This window comes from Calypte anna, chromosome 4 (assembly GCF_003957555.1).
Source record: "Calypte anna isolate BGI_N300 chromosome 4, bCalAnn1_v1.p, whole genome shotgun sequence".
NCBI lineage: Eukaryota > Metazoa > Chordata > Aves > Apodiformes > Trochilidae > Calypte > Calypte anna.
Window position 1 is genome coordinate 12547030 of NC_044247.1, and position 22481 is coordinate 12569510.

At 41.6% G+C, this 22481-nt stretch overlaps 1 protein-coding gene across 2 annotated transcripts in view; it reads right to left on the minus strand.

Moving 5' to 3' along the window:
• Positions 1–387: 387 nt before the first annotated feature.
• The window catches only part of KIAA1210 (KIAA1210 ortholog), a 61868-nt gene continuing 39774 nt past the window's right edge, over positions 388–22481 (minus strand). For both annotated transcript variants that reach the window (XM_030448995.1, XM_030448994.1), the window contains exons 4-12: positions 18760–18889; positions 16137–16295; positions 15039–15104; positions 11166–11378; positions 10411–10513; positions 7772–9370; positions 6859–7010; positions 6106–6211; positions 388–2635 (exon numbers count right to left, since the gene is read on the minus strand). In XM_030448995.1, coding sequence (XP_030304855.1) covers positions 2463–2635; positions 6106–6211; positions 6859–7010; positions 7772–9370; positions 10411–10513; positions 11166–11378; positions 15039–15104; positions 16137–16295; positions 18760–18889 — 2701 coding nt within the window. In that variant the 3' untranslated portion in view covers positions 388–2462. The remainder of the gene's footprint in view (positions 2636–6105; positions 6212–6858; positions 7011–7771; positions 9371–10410; positions 10514–11165; positions 11379–15038; positions 15105–16136; positions 16296–18759; positions 18890–22481) is intronic.

The window sequence follows — 22481 nt, forward strand, 5'->3', positions numbered from 1 at the left end:
CTTGGTTTGCAGAGAAAAAATTGAGACCATGAATTGCAGGAATCCAGAAGGCAAGAAAAATTCAAATGTAACATCACATGATTCTCCTGTGGTTTTCTTCTTTTTTAAAGAGACTCCACAATGTTTTCCAGCCCCTGGCTAGCAATACCAAAACACATCCAAATGAGTATTCACAAGGCTTCATGCAACCACAAATGTCAGTCTTCAAGACAACCCTGTACTGAAGGAGTAATAACTCCAGAACAAAAGGAGAGCCATCAGCTCTTTGGTGATGTTTTAAACTTTTAAATAACTGCATTTAGAAAAGTTCTTCAGTCTGATCAGCTGTGTTGATCAGTCCCAGGTCCAAAACAAGATACGTGTATATAGAGTCAATATATAGAGGATGTATTGACCAAAGGCCCCTCTTTATTTTGCCTTAATGAATGAGGACCATCTATCACTCTTCTTTTCCCAGGAATTAAATCATCATCACTGGCAAAAGCATTTAATAATAAACCAAATAGGGGTGTGGAATACAAAAGGGGTTCCTTCAAGGCAAGGATTACCAAAACATATATACATACCAAACAGATAAGACAGAAATAATAATAAGATGAAAAGTGAACACAGAGAGAGTGTAGCATCATTTGCAGAACTTTGGGTGAAGGATTACAATCCACACTAATAAAAAGAGAAGAGAGTTTGCTGAATATAGAAATGCACGTGTTTTACACAGGGTCAGTAAGCCTGTGATGGGACAGCAGCTGTACAAAACTTCAGGAATCAGAGCTGAGTATGCTCATTTATATTACACAAAAAGTTCCAGAGAAATACAAAGGTTTCAGTTCTTTGTAAGAGAAGATATGCTTTTTAATATAGAGAAAAGCAAGTCGTAAAATAGGCATGGACTACCATGCCAGTGTGAAACTTACACTTTCTGGTGTTAGTACAAAATAAAGAGTATCTATAGGTTCAGTGAGCCTACTTGGCTGAGTAAAATTTCACCTATATTAAAAAAAAATAATCCCAGTCTAGCTTCTAATGAAAACTGTTTTCAAATAGCAAGAGCTACTTATTAAATTAAGGTGAAGACTGGAAAATTAAAGTCTTGCTTGAGTTGATCTGAAGCCAAATTTTTTGTTTTGCCATTAATCCTATCTAGTAGATAATATTTGCCTTAAAAACACCAACCAACTTTCCAGCTACAAACTTTCCAGTCAGCCTTCAAATTTTGCAATGACTGTAGACAAAAACTACATCAATGTGCAATGCTGCAAAAACTGAAAAGGGCCAGTAAGTGCCACTGCCATTTGAGCCACTAGCATCATTTTACAGTTTCTTTTTCAAATGTCTGCTTTCTTCAAAGTCAATAACAAAACTTCTTTCTGTTAAAGTGACTGCAAGGCCAGGTCTGAGAGAACAATCCTTTCCCAGCTGCACATTCTTGGACTGATGTTGAGTTACAGGTTAAAGACTGATGAGGCAAGGAAGAAAACAGATGCCCCTTTTATGACAAATATTAAATACACCTGACTAAACACATATCCACACAAACATGGAGTGGCATTTGTTGTTATTCCTTTTAGATAGGAAATAGTTCCCATCCCAAACATACTCTTTAGAAGAGACAATTGGCTGAGGAATCTCACAAAAGAGGAAAGCATCACTTGCCACAGTGAAAGAAAGGACTTTTCTTTTTCGGTAGAATGTCCAAATTATACCAGATTTCCAAAGGTGTAACCAAAAGCAGAGTAAATGTATATGTATGTATAATGTATATGTATGAAAAGGCAGTGTGACAGTTTCCTGATGCATGGGACAGAACAGTCTGTGTTCTGTCTGTGTCCCTGGGCCATTCCAGCAGCCATCAATGAGAAAGCACAAGACCCACAGCATTGTGACTTCAAACCACCCAGAAGCCAGAATTCCTCCAACTCACAATGCTGTTCAGATCTTACAACTATCACAAAACAGATCCATTAACAATCAGAAGCAAAGTCAGACTGCTCATCCCAGAGCATTAGGGAAAGAGGTTTGATGACATCAATGCCCATGAGTCACGATGTGTCAGCATCCAGCAGTACATCTATTTTGTAGCATACACTCATTTCTGAGCCAAAGCCACACTGCAGAAAATACTGTACAGTCATTGGAAACTTTAAAAACATTTTTTGGAAGGGAAAGGTTTCAAAAGCCTGAAGCATGTCTTCTTAGAACATCACTGTAAAATGTGTGAGGATGTAACCAAGTGGTCAAGTCTTCCTTCCATTTGGTAGTAGGAAATGCTCAACATCCAAATACTTCAAATTCAGCCTGGGGTGGCATTTCTTCATTGTGTATTTACACACAACAGTCTGATCAAAAGTCTTAAGACTCTTAGTTCTCAACAAAAAAAAAAAAAAAATCACCACAGTAAAGAAGTGATTAAAGGGAGTTAACACAGCTATTGGCAATACAAGGAGGGATGCTCGTGTCATTTGTTATTGTACAATCTGGGGCATTTCACTCCATGCTTTGGCTTTCTTCTTGGCCAGGGACAGCCACGGGGGTTCAGAAGGGCTGCATGGAGTCATTGGCAGATTACAGGAGTGTCTTGCTTCCTTTTCAGCAGCAGGAATCACAGATGCTTCCTGAGCAAAAGGTCCAACTTTGCCTGCCAACAACAAGATATCCATCACTCATCAGAAGGCAAGAGAGTTAAAAACTCTGTTTCTGTCAGTAATATTTCCTTCTCCCTAAAGCAATTATCTTACAGCCCAGAATGTCTGTGACTCAAAAAAAAGTCAGAGGAATTGTTAAAGTGGGTATCACTGTCTGGTCCAGCTATAACAGGGGTGAGGACCAGCTACTGCAATGGAAAAATTGATACTAAACTGCTAGGGAATAATCTGCTTAAAAAAGAATCTTCTCAGTTCCAACAGCAAGCATCTAAGCCCTGATAAATGAAGAAGTTCTTCAAAATTCTTCAAGCATGTGGAGACTATAGCCTCAGAAATTTTTATAACTCATGTTCTTAAGGAATTTCTTAATCTTTTCCAACCTTTAATTTCCACAACAGTGTACAGCAAGGAGTTGCCCAGGATTATTCTGCTCTGGGAATGTGAGAAAATCTAGGAATAAGTGTCCTGAATAAAAAGGAAAATGGAAACAAAATATCTGCAGGGCAACAATCACCCCAGGTGTGCTGTGGGGTTAAAAGAAGCGGGTGTATCTTTATCAACACTGAGAAGTCTTTAAAAGTTGAGGTGTTCCTCTTCATCCAGCCTAACACAAGCCTATCCTCCTCACCAAGGATGGAGGAATATGGGTGACACTCCTTGTCTGGCTTTGAATAACTATTTAGAAAAGGCCTCCACCATCTCTCTTGTTTGAAATTTTTCAAGACTAAAAGACTAAAAGTCTTTAGGCAGACAGCCTGGAATGGGGCTCCACAGAACACAGTTCCCTTTTCTCCAGACATGTTTCCCAGGTCTCTCACCATGGTGCTCCCTCCATTCATTTCAACCCAGGCAGTGCTTCATTTCTGTGTGTAAGTCAAACTGAGAAAACTCAAACATTTTCTCCTAATTTATTAGTCTGAGCATGGCACGTGGCAGGCACATGCTCCAGCACAAGAACAGTGGCTACAGGAGGACTTCAGTTATGTCAGCCACAAGAAGCTTGATCTTGCTGAAGTCAATAGAAAGTGTCCAACAGCTCCATCAGTCACACTCCTCAGCAAAGCCAAAGAAGTTCTCTGCTCTACTCATCAGGTCTCTGGTCTTTTAAAAATCCTGGCTCATTGGTAGTTGTTGCAGGAGGCAAGAATGTACTTAGGAATGCTGAGGAAGAATATTATCCATTGCAAACAGGCTGCAGCTCCACATCCACAGCAATACATTTCAGATGTATCTGAGGTGATGGAGGAATTCAAGTGTTACTGACATTTTAATTTTGGAAATTAATTTTCACATTTTGGGAGATTTCCTTCTTTGTAATAAGCAAAAGCAAATTAAAAGTCCTTTCCATGCTCTCAACAGCATGAGGTGAAAAAAACCCAAACTGTAGGGTGGCTCAGGCCTGTTTGAGGGAAAAGAGGCTCTGAGACAAACCTCACCATGTGAGGTTTTGTGGTGAAGTGGGAAGCAAGTTAAGGAATCTTACCTTGGTTATAATGGGCTGCCACACAGCAGTAACAAAACATTCACTCTCAGTAAAGTAAGGGTCTGATTTCTTGGAATTCTTTTCCAAACTTAGCTGACCTTGAGCTGTGCTGGCTCTTGCTGTTGTGTGCAGGATGTTTGCACTGCACAGAAAACCTCAACCATGCATCAAGAAGTCTGCTAACAGTTAACACAAGCCAAAAAAGCATGATCCAAATTAATAACTCCTCCAGGTATTAAACCTACATCCTTTCCACCACTAGCATCTTCAACTAGACCAATTGCTGGCTGTGCTAATGGGAACCAAATCAGAGGAGAAGGAAGTTTACATTTCTGATTCCCAATTTCCTACTCCTGTGCTGAACATTTTCTAAACAATAGGATGTGGTTTTCTGACTGGTGCAGGAGTAGTGTTTTCCTTACACATTAGCGTGGGTCAGAGCTCTCTGTGATATGCAAGAAGTGGAGGAATAGATTATGCCTCTAAATTCTGCCTCTGGAGGGGACAAAAGAGGCATTGGATGTCAGGAGTCCAGGACAACTCTTGGGAGGAGGTGATGCAGGAAAAGCTGCTGCAAGGATCACAAAGGGTGTAAGTTCTAGTGAACAAGTAGCAGAGTATGTTGTGGACTTCTGAATTTTGACTGAAAGCTGCTGGGCTTCCAAGGTTTAGATGATTCAGTTTGTTTGTACCAGTCTTTCAAAGGAATACCTTCTAAATCTGAATGGAAATCTCAGTCTGTTCACATTTCATCTCTCATTTTTTATCTAAAACCGTAAGATAAAGCAGAATCTTCTTCCAAAACTATTGTATTTTAACCACACAGCTACAGTTAGGCTGGCAAATTGCATCAGAGTCTCTGTGCTGGTGCACATCCTCAGCCAGTCAGCTGCCTGTACTAAGGGAGAAGGCTTATTTTGTAGCACCTGCAGATCTGAAAACAGATAACAGCTCTATGAACAACTACTACAGAGAGCAGGCACAGAGGTACCCCTAACATCACTAACACAACAATTCTGGATGCTGTTGGGTGATAAGGAAAAAGCAGCATTGCTTACTGACAGCATCAGCAACAAGAACCTGAAATGGAAAGGCCACTGCCCTGACACAGGGGAGCATTTCTTATCTTCCCAGGCAGTATCTGAAATCAATAGCTTTCAGGTAGCACAATGTGCCTTTTCAGCTGAAGAACTGGCTTCTCTCTGTCTAGCTGGAGCATGTCTCTGAGGTTTGGCACCACAGTGAGGAAGCAGGGAGAGAGAATCTGCAGCCCAGCAGTAGCCTGGGAAGAGGTATCTGAGTCAGGATGTCTGAGTCACTCTGCCCCAGCATCATCAATCAGAGTCACAGCCAGGAGAGAGGCCCTCCAGCACCTGTGTTCACCTAAAGTATTCTTAATACATCTTTATCTGTTAATCACATCCAGCAATGGAAACTGCCCAGTCTATGAGCAAGCTGTGTGATTCCACACTTCACCACTCTTGTTGTTAGAATCTCTTTCCTAATTTCTAAGCTAACTCTCCCCTGATGCATTTTAAGCTCATACAGGGCATAAAGACAAGTCTTGTCCTCTGCAGCAAGGCAAGTTTCTTCTCTAGACTAAACAGCACCACTCCCATCAGTATTTTCTGGCCAAACAGAGGTCTAGAAAACCTGACCTTTTTTGTTGTTCTCTTCTGGACACTCTCCAACTCCAACTGCTATTCTTTAGCACTGACCTTTGCTAGTAATAAATCACCACACTGTTTATGTGCCATTCCATGAACTGGCAGGGGAGATAAGGTTCTCACTTGCTTTCTCTGCTGAGTGAGCAAGCCAATACATTGACTTACATGCAAACTGTAGTCTGAAAAGGCCTTATTTAAAGTCTGCTGATCAACAAAAAGGCAGCAGTCTCCCCCCATTACCTGCCACCCACACCACTCACTGGGGTGAACTGTAGCCAGTGTGTAAAGATGCAAAGAGAGAGAGAGAGAATACCTGTTTCAACAGACACACTGATCTTCATTTGCATTTTCTTGTCCTGAGAGCTCAAGCTGGAAGGCATATTTTTCTTCAGGATGCTTTCACTAGCACAGATGCCTGGCTACAAAAGGAAGACAGAAGAATAAAATGCAATTGAGGAACCTGCTGGTCACTGGCACTTATAAATCTTGCCCTGGCAACATCTCTAAACCTAACTGTAGAAATGCAGGAAAAGCCAGACAAGGATGGCTGGGGATCTCCTGTGGGAGGGAGGGAGGGAGAAGGCAAGAAGGAAGACAACTGCCACAAATAAAGGGCTATTTCACATGCAGGCATGTTTATCCTCTCTCTCTCTTATGCATGAGGATTTGAAGAACTTGATGAAGCTGCACAAGAAACCTGTGCCAGGGTTGCTGGAAAAGCCAAACTTCCAGTCCCCAGAGCAATCTGTCAGTCACTGACAGTGAGGAACCCAAGTGGAGCCCAAAGCAGCTCTGGGGCTGCATAAATACATTCTGGGCAACAAGCAAGCTCTGAAAAGGTTCAGGTTTGAGTTAAGGAACATATAGGAGGATCCAGCTCTGAAACTGTGACCATATAGTCAGTCACCCATGTGTTTGCTGACTTGCATCAGCTGTCTGTCTCAATACACTTTAGAGGCCAAGTCCTGAAAATCTGCCACATTTCCCATGAAGATGATACTGAACAGGGTGCAAAAGGCAACCTTGTGCAGGATTCACACCCATGCAACATTACTTGGTACTCTACCTCCTCTTGAGTCACTTTGGTCAAAGTTTTATCTTCAGCTTTATGTTCTTTGGCAAGAGGGTGGACCTGGAAACCCTTTTGTTTTAGTTTTGCCATGGAGACCCACGCTGGTTCAGATGAAGCAGTGCCCAAATGTGGAGAAGAGATATTTTCTACAAAAGAAGCATTTTTGAAGTAAAGAAGGGATTTAGGTCAAGACAGTCTAAAGCTACTGTTTTGTATCTTAACTCCTTCAGCATCTGTAATACCCTTTGAACACTGCAAAGATAAAATTACCTTCCCTGATGATTTTGTCCTTGGCAAAACTGGTTTTCTGTTTATTCTGGAGTTTTCTGACCTGACCCTGCTTCCATTTAAGTCAATGGCCCACTGAGATCACTGTGAAGTGTATTTTGCATTTCAAACAACATCCTTACATTGCAGATTAAATAAGTGTGATAACATTTATTTTTTCATGTAGGCAGTGAAATATGGTCTGCCCTTTCACTTTGAAATATTTTAAATTAAGTGACTGTAGATTAAAAAAACATAAATCACACCTAATGCAACTCCTAGTTAAAGTTTAAGCTGCTGCAATCTGGAAAATTACTTACAAAATAGCAGCAAGTTTTAAAAAGCTGTGAAACTTTTAAGTTTTAAAAACTATATTCACAAGTAGGTCCTACCAGAAATATTTCAAAAGCCCTTAAGCTATTATTCTGTTGTTATTTTTGCTGGAACACACCCCTCATTAAGATAAGCCAAGAATTCTCTTCAGTGGCCAAATCATCAAGCCAATTAAACTCTGGTGCTGACGAACTCAAGGCTGCATTTGGTCATCATCAAGATTTTTATCTTTTGTTTGCCACTCTGTCAAGGTTCTTACATGACCATTGTTTTCCAGAGTGTTTGGGTAAAAATATAGCATAAATACCTGAAGGTTTATGACCATTTGGCTTCTTTACCACTTCTTCTGCTCTTGTCTTGGGAGGATTTTTGTCTCCTGAGAGGTCTGGTTTTTTAACAAATGATTTTATGCTGACAGGAAGGCCTGGAGTGGGTTTTCCAGTGCCCACCAGTTTCTGCTCCTCCTTGACTGAAGCAGAGGAAGCAGTGGGAACAGCTGAGGGGATCAGCTTTGGAGACTCAGCACGGCTCTCAGTCTGGTATTTTAGTAAAGATGATGTTCTCCTTAGTCTGATCCCAAATGGGTTTTCAACATTTTGTGCTTCATGGTCAGTCCACTCCACAGAAGAATTCAAATGCAAATCAGTGTCCTTGCAATCTCGATCAAACCCAACTGAGATGGTTTTCCCTGATTCCTGGACAACTGCATCAAGACCTGTGTGTTCTTTTGTGGTTCCTTCAAACAGCTCTGGTCTTATAGGGGACGTTGGGGAGCTTCTGATATACAAATCTTCCTTGGAATTTGAACCCCCTGAGAGAGACCTTTGCCATGCAGGTGCAATTGTAAACCTGACTGGTTTGGCAGCAGCAGTTTTCAGTGGATTTCTTACACTTTCATCTGAAGGTCGACTGCCTTCCAGGGCTTTTCTGTGAGAAGCTGCACTGCTCAGCTGGTACGCCTTACTGTCACCATCAGAAGAGGTGCTACTTTTCAAGGCACCCAAATCTGAAGAGGCAAGACATCCAGTGGGAAGTTTTTCAGAGATGCGTGATGTGCTGGCCTGCTGACTGCCTTGGTTACCCTTTGAAACAGAAACATTTTCTGCTTTCAAACATGCTTCCATCTCACTGGGAGGCAACATGCAACCTGCTTCTGAGAAAGATGCAGCACTCTCTATTTTTTTTTCTGCATTGTCTTTTGCTGACTGAAATTCCATTCTTCCACAAGTTTCTTTGTCATTTCTTGTTAGTGATCTGTTTTCAGCCTTCAAAACAGTCACTTTCTTGATGTCAGAAGATGACTCTGAATTGGCTATTGCAACCTGTGAAGTGCTTGATCCAGTACCTGAGACAGTGTGGTTGGAATGATTCTCAGTAATACCCAAGCAGGCCTCTACTCTGCCAACAAACAGTGGATCCCTCTTTTCCTGGTCTTTGATGTTTGAATCCACAGAATTTACTGAGGACCTTTGTGTAACATCTGCCAGAGTATCCACACCTTCTTTTTCCACACCACTGCTAAACAGGTCAGCTTCTGGAATGTCTGGAAACACAACTGCTTCTCCTTCAATTTTTTGCAATTTTGGAAGTGCAGATATTTCACTGTAGGCATTTTGCTGACGTAATCTCAATTCATTAGCAGACTCATCTGAAAAGGATGACACTTCTGCACTGTGGTGCTCCTCCAGGTTCACTGAGGAAGGCTCAGGAATCAGAAGGGATGCAGATGCTTTATGGTGGTGGTCCCTGTCTGGAGGGCCTGAATGCTCTTGTAGCAAAGCACAAGGATCTTCTGCCACAAGCGTGGAATCACAAGGATCACAGGCAGCAGCAGTGGGACTTTTTATACCTGGTGACTCCTTAGAACTGCCTCCCTTTGCACAATGTCCTGCCTGGGCTGACAATCCTGTATGAAACAGAGGAGAGTGTGCACTTAAAGGTTATAATTCAAGCACTATCTGTATCAGTAAATAATTCCAGATAATAATTTAACACAAATTCCCCAGGTCTGGCCACCATTGTATGATAAATAAGGCTGTTTGAAGTGCATTTAGAAATGGGCTGTCCAAGTAGAGACTGATAGTTTTTAGTTTGAACGTAACTAATCCTGGGAATGACTGAAAGTTGCTGTTGTCTGCTTCAGCTGCACCAAATCAGCTGGAGTTTATTTCTGTTAACCAGATTTCCCTACACATTTCTTCATGTGGATGCCAAGAAAGGCTATCCAGGATGATCTGGAGGATTTTCTCTATTTAAGCAGAACATCTCAGCAGCAGGTAGCTCTGCCTCCTGCAGCTCCAGCAGGGCTGCTGAACATCCAGATAGCTGAGAGCTGGCTGTGTGACAGCTTCAGGTCCTGAGTCTGCCCTGACAACCAAGTGCCAACATTCCCTCTGCACTAGAGCACTACCATCAGGCAGTGCCTTTGTGATGCAGGGATAAAGAGAAAAGTCTTTGGTGCTGCTTTGGAGAAATAGAATTTATTTTTACAACTTACAGTTACAATTGTGTTACCACGGGCAATTAGCTGTCATTGAAATTATAAGGGGGAAGGTGGCAAAGGAAGGTGTAGCAAACCTTCAGTTAAAGGCACCTTACACATGTAACAAATATAATGCTGAGGTTAAGTTTTTTTCTGAGTTTCAAGGAACTCAGATCCCCAGCCAATGAGATCCAGTCCACTGTGTAGCACAGGTGCTTCTGAACATGGTACTTTCACCTCATGGACTTTCTTCAATGATGTGCTCAAAACTCACCATTTGAGCACCACTGTGAGGAGTGAGGTGTGTGACTTCTTCCATCATAACACTTTGCAGCCAGGATTTGTTTTAAGATATAAAACCAAAAGATGACTAATTTGACAGGACTTATAATTCAAACAGGTCCTGTGAGCCTTATGCAGAAAAGTTCAAGCATCCAAAGTAGCAACATGTAAATCTGCATTACCTTCCCAATCACTTTTATGTTGGTCACTCTCAAGTAATTCTATTGAATTTCCCTTCTTTTCTGGAGTTGCAGGAAGGCATGCTTCATTTTCCAGCTGCTCCACCTAATGAGGTGCAGTAAGATCTTTTGATTAAAGATTAAGGCACAAAACCTATATTTTATGCACACTCATTTTTATGAATAGTGAAAACATAGATGCAGCCCCCCTATCCTGCAATTTAAACAACACTGTGGGTGATCTACTATTTTAATTAGGAACCTGGAAAACATTAATGTTTAAAATGACACAGGTAGCCCACTGGCCTCTGTTGAAGCATCTATCCCTAGTTTACCATGTGCAGGGCTACATTCCTTCCCAGAGTCCTTCAGTTTTAACTTGTGACATACAAAGAATTAAGTTAAAGCCAATGTGAAATTGTAGAAATACACTCAGGCTTCTTTAAAACTGAAAACCAGCTTTCAAACAAGAGGAATGTTTTTACAAATGGAGTGCAATTTTTTAAACTAAATAATGGAAAAATAAAGTTGTGCTTTTCTTCAGCTCCTACAAGTTTCAAGTTTTCTAAATATTTTTTTTTTGGGGGGGGGTTGGTTGGTGGAAAAATATGTGCTTTCTCTTCTTCCAGTGAAAGAACAGGGAAAAAGAAAAGTAATGTGAACAGGGAAGACAAAATGGAAGCAAATATGGAAAACAACAATTAAAAACTCACGTCCATTTCCTTCCACACAGTGATTCTTTTCCAGAAAACACTTACCTGGGGGGTTTGCTGATTTTTGTTGGTAAAGCCTTTCTGCTTCCTGGGGTTTACAGCAATCCTGTGCCTGGCTGCTGAGGTGTCCAGGCAGCCCAGGGGACTGGCAGGGATGGTGAAGTCAATGGGAAGGAAGCTGCTGCCTCGTGAGCTGGGGGCTGCCAGGGTGGCAGGGGATGCAGGACTGATGAGCCTGGAGGAAGCTCCAGAAGGAATCTGTAAAACACAAACATGTCACTATACGTTTTGCTTGGCTTCCAGACATTTCTGAAACAATTCCTTTGCTAACTCTTTCAGTTTCAGAAGCTCACCACGGTTGTAAGTTTGGAAATAAATCCCCACCTTAAAATGCATGCCCGATGTTGTGTCTGCATAGCAATTACTACGTTCTGTGTTCAGCTACATGTTACACAAAAGTGAGAAAACCTGCCTCTCCCTTTCCAAGAGGAAGACCCACAGCTGTCCTCTTATCTGCAAAGCCATTTGCAATATACGTATGCACCAGCAGGAGACACTGGTGCAGTTTTCATAGCTGCCTTTCCATCCCAATAAGGTGACTCTGCAGGAATGTTATTAAAAAGCCACAAAAGTAGCATGGATAATTGCTGCTCATTAGCTCTATTTCTAATAAAGTTACCACAGCCACTTTGCTCTTTTCATAGCCACTCTCCTAGAAAAATGAAATGCTTCTCTCCAGCAAGTAACCCAGAACTATCTTCTGGACAGTGATGTGGATCTCACCCTCGAGCACTGCTGCCCTGGGCAACTTCTCACCAGTAACCTTAGATTATCCTATCAAAAAACCCCAGAGGCTTTACAGAACTGGTTGTAGAGAAACACCCAGTCATGCAGTTTGACTGGTTTTGTTACTGTTTTGACATGCAGACCAGACTGTGTGGAACATTTGCAGAATTTCACATCCATGGCAAACAAACTTCCTTCAGTGTAAGGTGCCTGCTCTTTGGGCTTTGGCCATCCAGCCAGGTGAAGCACAACCATTGGGCTTTCAGATTTAGTTTTGTTTAAGCTTAGGATACAGCAAAGCATTTAAAACGTGTGCTGAAGAAGTTTTAAAGATAATTAAAGCATCTTCTCATCTCAACTCCAAAAAATTGCTCAGGTACTTTGCTTTGTGTTTAAGGTAGCTAAAATCAATTTCCTTTTGCTCTACTCAATTTTTTCAGCTCCTGGATCTGAAATTAACCACAACAGAATGTATTATGGCAGATAGGGACCCTTCTCATGAGGAACTTACACACTGTGAAAGACAGAAAGTAGAGCACAGTAAATGAGGTAACTATTGTTATGATCCTACAAGATTAATTAAACTGTAAGCATCACTAGAACTTAGAAAAACAGTAACAATTTTAGTAATTCAGCTTCCCATACAAGTTCTTCTGCCTTTCAAATACAAAATTAGAGGTGTGCTTATTTAATATAAAAACAACCAAAGTTAGCAGTATCTGAGCTACTGCTGTACATAAATGGCCAGTTCACTACTCCACTGAGGATTCCAGGATATTTTTCTCCCTGAGCACTGACATTTGGCATCTGCTCTCAAAGACACTGGAGCAGACACAGGATTTCCCCACCAGTGTTGAAGTGTAAGATAAAGCTGGTGTTTGCTGGTTCCTGCAGTGACAGGAGCCTGCACGAGGGGAACACTGGAGCTAAGAGCCCATTTCCTAAAGAGTGTTTGTGCCAAAGCAGAGTCCCCAGCCCAGACTCTCTCTTGTGTTTAATCAGTCTGGGCTGAAGATGCCAAGAAAAAAAAACAGATTTCCATCAAAGCTCTGTGGCAGAGGCAGGGTAATGCTGGTTAATGTCTCTGTGAACCACTTGCTGCTTGCTTTGAGAGACAGCCTCACATTTAGCTTTAGATTACTTAACAAGTGGGTATTTACAGCTGTGGGTCAGGGCTTCACACCAAGGTGACAGCAGAGGGAAGCTCTAAGAAAACCCAGTGAAGCAGCAAGAAATGAAGTCACTACCAACTCAGCAAGATCAATACCAAAGTAAAATGTAAACCACTACACTGAGGATGATTTCAGACTGCCCAGGATCAAAAACTTTATGAAATATACAACGTTGTTAAAAGAAATAACTCATGTAGACTTCTTTCAGTTCAACAATTTGTATTCTGCTAGCTCAAAATCCTGGTGTTACACAAATGGTTTCAAAAGCTCCTGAAAAAAAATTCAATTATTTAGGATAAGTTTTTTTTATTTTAGACAAAGATATTGACAAGATTCCTGCTAAGCCAAACTGCTGACTGTAGAAAAATATTTGGGTAAAGGAACATACACAGTACTGCAGAGAAGCCAGCCATAGTCCTAGTCAGCTAAGAAGAAAAAGCCTTGAAGTGGAGAAATCTGTGCTTTATAGAAGATAGAAAATAATTCCTCCTGTCCTGGTATTTAATTCTTATCAGAGATGAGGTTGTAATACTGAAAGAGCTCAAGGACTGAAAAACTGGATAGAAAAGTGCTTTTTGTATTGCAAACAAAAACAAGTTTGCAGGCATATAAATGGAGCACTTGAGCTAAAATACAAAATGAGAGATGAGTTAATAAATTGTACATTGAAGTAATGAAAATACATATATACAAGAAGTTATTAAAAATAAAGACAATCCAAGCTACCTAGATCACTTGGGCCTCTAGAGCTGTGTGAGTAGTAATCTGCCACAAGGGTAAGACATTGCTTTATCTTCCTATCCCTAAACAAAAAGATCTAGAAATGACTGAGCAGGAAAGTGCCTGATCCCATCCACAGACAGGAAAGTTGATCTGATCTTGCCCAAATGTTGCTCTCTCCCTTTGAGAAGGTTGGTCCAGGAGAGTGTAAAAAGGAAAACTTCCTTAGCAGGGGCATTGATGGTTTGACCCTCAAGAGGTTGTCCTGGCTGATAAGGCCCTTTTCATCAGGATGGAATCCTCTGGGTACCCTGTTACCTCCCCTTTACTTGTAGCCTAGTCTCAGTTTTCCAAAGGGTTAAACTCTCTTCTCTCTGGTGAGCTTCTCAAACTGGGATTGTGTGTGGAAGGCTACAAAGCTTGGGCAGAAAAGGCCCTCAGCTCTTCCAAACCTGTACATTTTCCCCTTCTCATCTAAATGACAAATTACCTTGCTTACATAACTGCAAGGGCTACCCCATGAACTGAATCACCCCTGTGGGAGTGGTGGTTGCCTTTCTCACTGATATTTGAAGACCCCATTGGCATATCTGTTGTCTGACTGGTCTTCCAGACACAATATTAATGCTGGACAAAGGTACTATAAGCAAACCTTGCAGGTCTGCCCTGAAAGATGGGCAGGAACTCAACCCAGCTTCAAGCAGCAGGGACAGTCAAGATGCAGATGGTTGCTTATCAACCAAAGAGAACTGCAAATGAACACAGAGCTTTTCCTGTGGGTTACCTGGTGTCAGAAATGGCTGCTCCTGCAATTATTTCCCATTATAAGAGAGGTGGAGGGCATTGCTCCCAAGCCACTGCTGGCAGGCAGCTGTTATTAAGCTATTACTGCTGCTGGGTACTAAGGCTCTGGAACATGGAAGTGGAATTGAAATGCTTTGGTTTGTCCAATTTTCAGTTGTGTAACCTTGCAGATTCATACTGTGTCACAGAGCTGATTATGCTGATCACACAAAGCACTTACCAGTAGATTCTGCCTCTCTTTATCTTGTTCTTATTCAAAACTGTGAGAAGTACATTTGCTATACCATCTGTATCACTCTGGACTGTTCTGAAGAGTTTGCTAGGATACATTGTACCCAAAATAGATATTTAAAAAAAAGATTATTGTATTGGCTCCATACAGACACTCCACATGCTGTCCTGGGAAAGTTTATGAGCAGGAAAAGTGACAATTTACCTGTTCATCTTCACTGTCTGTCCCGCCTAAACTCAAAGAGCTATGACGCTGAACAGGGTTGGAAGACTGTGGGATAAAACAAGGCAGAGGGTAAGTCAGGGGAAAAACCACATTGAATCATCTGGGATTGGATATCCAGTGCTAATCATGAGAAAACACAAGAGGAAAGATAAAGGAAGGGTCACTGAGTCCCTGCTTCCCAGGGTGGGTTTCATGTGCTCGCTGAGGGTCAAACACAAGCAGGGGAGCTTTACCTGCTATGACATGTGCCATGGAGGTTGAGCACATGAGGCAATGCATTTCATACAGTTATTTTGGGTGCCTGTTTTAAGATCTTTCAATTTACAAACACTCACATGCTCACTCAAGTCCCAAATCATGCATCTGTTGTGAGAAGGCAATTCCCAAGAAGGAAGACAGCCCAAAAATCCTCTGGGTCCCATCAAGATCTGTTACGCTCACTTCCCTGTCAATTCAGCTAATCCTGTCCTGGTTTTGAGGTACTTCATTACCAAACCAGTGATTATTTGAGATTTTCTTGCAGTCTTCATTATTTTTGTCCTCCTCAATAGCTTTAAAACACCCAAAACCTCTTCCCCTTTCACAGGTGCAGGAAACTGCCAATCTAAATCTCTGCAGCTCTTTGAAGCTGGAGGACAAATTTGTTTGTACAGTGTGAGCACCTCAGCTTGTTCTCAGACCAGAAGTGAAACAGGCAGAAGTAACACAACACTCAGCTGTGAATAATTCACCTTTTATGTTTTCTGCCACACAGATCTGCCAGCAGAGACTTCCTTGCCCAAAGGCACAGAGAGTTGTCACATCACCTGAATCTGTCTCCTCTTCTCCTAATGATGTAGGCCACAATTGCCCTAGCACTGGTCTACATAAAAACATAGAAAATTGTACAAGAAGGGGTATTTTTAAGGCCACTTCCTCACAGTGACAAGTCCACAGCCCAGCTAGATAATTTGTTCTAGTTCTGACTGATCTGCAACACCAGATTTTATAAAAAGCAAGCAAAAAGCTCTTCCCCTTCTCCAAGCAGATTTTGTCTTTTCTGTAGAGATGTTCACTTCAGTGACCTAATGATGATACCTTGCTTGGTGAATCTGTCAGAACTTCATGAAGGGTTGAAATTTCAGGAGGGCTTCTAGGTAAACCATCATCTTCAGAAACAGCACCTGCATCTTCCAGTTTCTTTCCAGTTATAAGAAGAGGAGGTGATCCAAGTCTGATGTTTTGCTGCAACTGAAGCTGTGGTTGAAAAGAAATTTAGAATATTGACTTTCAGTGGCATTATTTGTAAGAGACATTTTGTACACTTTTACCCCAGTTGCTCCCACTTGGCATATAGCATCTCCTAGTTAATAGAAATACTTGAAGAAACATGCCATTTACAGAAAATAGCCATTAATAAAATTTTATTTAATTACATTCATCAAGGACTCATCACTAGAACTAGCTTTACTGCAAAACTGAAATCAGTTTTATTCAATAAGGTACCAAAGACAGAAAATTCACCATTCCAGAAAATTTACAGCAGTTGAGCTCAGTTTAAATTTAAAACTCTAAAAATTCTAAGTTTAAGTATGCTTTAAATAATGATATGTATCTGGATGTCCCAAATAGTTACACAAAGTATTGTCAGATGGCAGTTCCCAACCCCAGGTTTATGTGGTCAGTTTTCCTTCACAAAACCCTTCCAAATACTGAGAGTTTGTCACCACCCTGTCCTGCAGCCAACTCCCCACTTTTTATGCAAAGACCCCCTAATGAACTGCATGTTCATTTTCCCCAGCATCCCATCCTGGTCCTCTCTACAGCAAGAATGACAGTGGCAGCCAGAGACAATTTTGTTTGTAAAGGAGTGTGGTGATTCTTTTCCAAGATTGCACAAAAGAATGCTCTGGCAGGCCCTGACCCTAGAAAAATTAAACAAAGTCTGCAACCTCACAAGCAGCCAGATGTTCCCTCAAACTAAAAAAAAAAAAAAAAAAAAAGATCAGATCTCAGGAAACACCATTACTAAAATTCTTGGCTTAGGTCTGTCAGCTATGTCAAACAGAAACAAGGTCTGTGCAGAAACTTTGTCCTTCAACTGAAAATGTCTCAACTGAGTACTCCCAAGATAAATATGCAGAACTGCTTTTTTCTGTTTCTTTGCTTATTAAACCAGACTGGGAAATTCTAGACCTAGTTCTGTCCTCTTCTGCAAGTTATGTATTCATTGATACCTCTGTAAAATAGATCTAAATATTCAGAAAGATTTGCTTGGAGTGTAATTCCTGTAGATCTAACAGCCACACAGGGTAGCACAAAGTCACCCCTTAATCTGACAGTCCCTCTTCTCAAGCAGCTTTCTTGCCCACTTACCTACAGCAATCAGGGAACTGTCACAAAAAAGCAGGGCTGATGACAAACTGCACAAAGATTGCAATATATGGGCAAAACAAGTCATTAAATATACCTGTGCACTTCATGGGAAGGAAAATATAGAAAGTCACTCTTGCATTTCCCTTTCACAACTTTGCTTTTTTGATTTATTAAATTTATTACATGCAGACAGCAAAGTGTTGTAGGGGAAACTGAATTTACAGTCTGCCTTCTACAGGTAGAAATTAATTTAGATTGCTAAGAAAATAACAGCTTCTATTAGTGCTTGGCTTTTATTCTGACAAGAGCCAAGCTCACAGAAAAAGGCTGTCTTTTATTGCTGGCAGTAGAGCTGGCAGGGTTATGTTACCATGCAGGATGATGGATGGATGAAGAGAGGGCACAGTGGACTGCAGATAGCATGAAAAGAGCTCTTTTTCCCCAATAAAGTTCTGTCATATATAAACATGATCTCTCCTGCTACTCCCATTGTTATACAGAAAGTATCCTGAACTGAAGTTTATCCTATTTTGCAGTCTTAGGGAGGAACAAGTCCCTCTGTGCATCTTTTATTACTTAACGTGTGATGCAATTGTGTTTTGCAATATGAAGCTCACACTGAGCAAAGGAAGAATTTCAATGGCCTTTGGCTGCCTTATCAACAGTTTGTTTTCAGTCTCTGGAAAAATCTTCAACTTAATCTCAGTGCTCAGAGCTGGCAGTTATTTAAATGCAATTAATATAACCAACAGTTGATAAGGGAACTGTCAAGGAGGGTTCAGTATGTGCCTTGGAAGAAGGAAATGACCCAGCAAAATACAGTATCCTTTGCTGGCAGAGGTCAGAAGAATAATGATATAAATAAAGCTGTCACTAAGGGTGCCCTGACATATCCATCATCCCACACACTTACATAGCTGCTGGTGCTAGCATGTACAGTGAAAACATAGCCAGAACTGCCACAAAAAATATCATATAAATAATATAAAAAAGAAAAGCAGTGCAAGGGACACGCTACAGTATAAATAAACGGCCTTAACCCAAAAGCAGTAGCTATGAAGTAAAGAATGGAAATTCCACTGGAAGAGGACATGCTCATTAAGGAAAGTTTCCAACAGTCCATGAACTGGATTCATGCCATTGACACACTGTGAGACCTGGGCAAGAGTTAAAGTATCAATAGGCAGTTTCCAAGTGGCAGAATAGATCCAAAAGTAATAAATTTGGCTTTGGACATCTTGCTCAACAAATTCTTAAGGCACACAGCACAGGAATCAAGGAACAGAGTTTCCTAGGAGACAGATAATACAAAGCAGCACCAGGAATGAGGGGAAGATGTTCCCACCTGCAAAGTTTTCACTCTCCCAGGTATGTTTTCCTGAGGTAACATGTTGCCTGCCAGGTTCCCTGCTGCAGACTCAAAAATGAAGACACTGTCATGGGACAGGGCTTTGTTTCCCATGCTTCCTTTGGGCCTAGGAAGGAAGGAAGGAAAGAAGAGTGGTCAATGCACTGGGTACAGCCCTCCAAAACTTCCCCCCCACCACTTTGCCATGACAGAGAGATCATAAGGAGGCCAAGGTGGGATGCATCTTGCATAACTTTCAATTTCTGCATGTTAACAGGCTAAGGAAGTTGCTGCTAGCTCCTCTGATGCTCAGAAGGGAGGAAGAAACACTCTGTGGGATGCTGATTGAATAGAGGTGACTCTCTCAGGTGTACTCAGCATCTGCACTGAACACACTGTGTGTGTTCACACTTTCTCTGTGGAGTGAAAAGGGAGTCCAAGGTGATTAGGTCAGATGCTGAGAATTAGTGGGATGCTGCCACCCTGAGAGATGTCTACAGGGCAGAGAGGGGTGACAGGAGTCCCCTGCCCTGCCCTGGTGAAAATTTGCCTAGCATGAGACATTCAGGACACAATCCTTGTAGCCTTGTGTGTGTCATACGTGCCAAAGATTGTGGATTGTTTTTCCCCTTCTTGCAAAGGTGGGCAGAAAATGTAATTCCACTACATTAACAAACTCAATGCAAATCCTCTCAGGTAACTGAATTTTAATCAACTGGGACTGACTGGGCTTGGGCTATTGGGTTGCACAGGGCAAATTTTGCACTTGGGTAGCACAACAGGAAGGCTCCAAGTTCCACCAGCAGAGGCAGGCACTGCCAGTACATCCTGTTTGCCCAAAAGGATGGTCTCTACCAAGACTTCATCCTAGCACTTAACCAGAAACCAACAAAGAATCCTCTCATGTTGCTGGCTGCCAGTATCCTGACCCACAAGTTACAAGGATTCCTTGGCTCAGCTGCTGTGCAAGTTTGACTCTGGCTAACAGGGTAATTAGGAACAGAACTCAAACAAGCAAAACCCTGAAAGCTGTAACACTCTTCTGCAAGGAAATCAAATAGAATAGGACTCTGCTATCTGTCTACCCCAAATTCTCTCTTTATTTAAAGAAAGCCCTGAAAGACCACAACTTTCATATAGTAAATACACTATGTAAAAAAATAAAACAAAATAAAAATTACTCTTTTTCCTTTTGCATCTCCTTTCTTTACACCTCCAGAGACAACTCCTTTGTCTGCTTGAGTAACCCCCCTGCTGCCCAAAGGTGTAGTCAATCAATATACAGTGGTGCTGAATATTGTATATATATTTATAGTATATATACTGGATATATATAGGTGCCCCTATTCACAATAGGGGAAAAGAATTTTGCTCTATGATTACATTATGTCAAAGACAATCTGAGCTCTTTCTTTCATAGCTCAGAGTTCCTATTTTCCCCCGTTACATGTAATGCTTGTGTTGTTGATAGGAGAGCAGCTCTACACACCAGTAAGGCACTTGCCTTATTTTACCACTGGAGTGAATGAAGCCATCTCATCTTTTGGTGTGATTTTAGAGTCCTTTTCAGCATGACAGACACTCTGCATGGGCAAGGCATAATTTTACTACATTGAGAGAGACAGTGTGATGCAACTTCTATTTACTGTAATGTATATTCATTGCTGGTTGGGATATTTCATGTCCTACAAAGAATACACATGCATCAGGATGTATTAATCTTTTCAGTTGGGGATTTCCTCACTTCTTATACTTGGAATTCTTTAGCAATGAGCGCCAAGGTTTCCTTGTTCTTGAAACTGCCAGGACAAGGACTATTTCTTTCTCTCTGCATATGTATCATGTGTTTGCAAGAGAATTACCACATTTTCTTCTGACAGTCACAAAAAGAGCATTTGATTAAACATAGAATTTACAGCAGCTTTAGTACAGATGAGTCTCTTGTGTGCAAATACACATTCATCTGTCATTCCAGGCAGTGTATTTGTATGTGTGCTGAAGGCAATGATACATTTGTTAGCCAGACCCCCAGATGTTTTAGCTGCTGTATCTCCACACCAGTTTCCCTGTACAAATGCCCAATTCCTTCATGTGTAGCAACCCTTGAGCTGCTGTGACTGAGGAAACAACAGGACTCTACAAGCAGCCCAAAAGCCACTGTGATATCTTCCACTTCTTATTGCTGCAACCTCCTTTATTTTATTAGTGCTTGAGGCTGGGAAAGGAAAGGTGACACAATTCCTTCAGGCAGCCACTCTCCCAAAAACAATTGCAGCCTGCCAAAGGAGATCCTGTTCATTACAAAGACCAGGACCATTTTGCTTATTGACCCAGCAGTCTTTACTGCTCAGAGCTTTTTAACTGGAATAAGACTATTTGGGACCCAATTTTCCTCTATGCAAGGTCTTTTATCCCTTTGATGATACAGACAAGAAGTTCTTCACAGCACATGCTGTAACTTTGCCATCAAGGTTTTTCCATTTTCATTCAAAAGTCATGCCTCAGGAGATAAAGAGGCAGTGGCACATAAAGCTCCCTTCTCAGATGCCCAGGGATTCCCTACAGCCCCTTGACATCCAGGCACATGCTTTTGGCTGTCATAAGAAGTGTGTGGCACATCCAGGGGGTTGGTCTCTGCTTAGTTTTCATAAAAGTTACATTTGAAAAAGATTATATGGTGTGGGAGGGAGGGGTATAAAAAAAAGGAAAGAAAACCAGTGCTTCTGAACCAAGAACAAACAAACAGCAGCATTGTTCTAGGATTGGCTTAGATATTCTGCATGCCAGAAATTGCAAAGCTCAGGGCCCTGCTTTAAACCCCTCACAAGTTACATTTCCACTGGCTTTCAGGATCAGGCTTTCCAAAGGATTATGTTGTTCAGTCTCTCTGGGTGCTCTAGAAAGCATGCCTGCACCATGCAGTGTCTGGACATCATAGAGTTTAAGTAGCACAAACATAGCCTCCGATTTTTTTTTTGATAGTTCATCTAATCCTATCTCTAAGGCCAAGAAACAGAAAGGTTTCACTCACTTCCTGATCTCCAGTCTTGCAAAACATTTCATAATCACTGGAGGACAGCACTGAGGTAAACAGCAATTGGACTTGAAGTGTGTGGTTAAGGGCAAGAGAAAGAGTTTGCACCCACACTGGAGCAGAGAGCTGACTTTAAACCAGACCTCTCCTGTGGGTAATGGAGTGAACTCAGCTCTTCCCAAGGTTCTGAACAGGGTGAGCTGAGTCACTCTAATTCCTTTCACCCCAGGGGACTGGTTGTGTGGTCACTTACTCTGCTGCTATTATGCTAACAAACAAAATAAAGAGATCGTTGTTTCATTCCCAGATCATTTCCATGATGTGGTTCATAAACACAGCAGAGAGTGGGGAAAGGTGGGACAAGGAGGAACAGGCACTCAAGAGAAAGAAACATCTATAGTTCTTCTTCCAGAAGAACTGGTGATATCCTGGTGATAGAAAGCATTTGGCAGCAATCCTGACTTCAGCCTGTCCCACTCCAGTCACTGATTCATGCCCTGTGACACTTTTAGTCTGCAGCTCACAACCTGATCCACAGAGAGGCCTTGGCTGAGCAGCAAACAGGGGCATGAGGAGAGTGAGGACTTGGAAAACAGCTGAATTACAGGTTGCCAGATCCTGACCCATGGCAGACCTGATGAGAGACACAATGATGTCCAGAGGGTTGTCCCAGCTCAGATTCAGT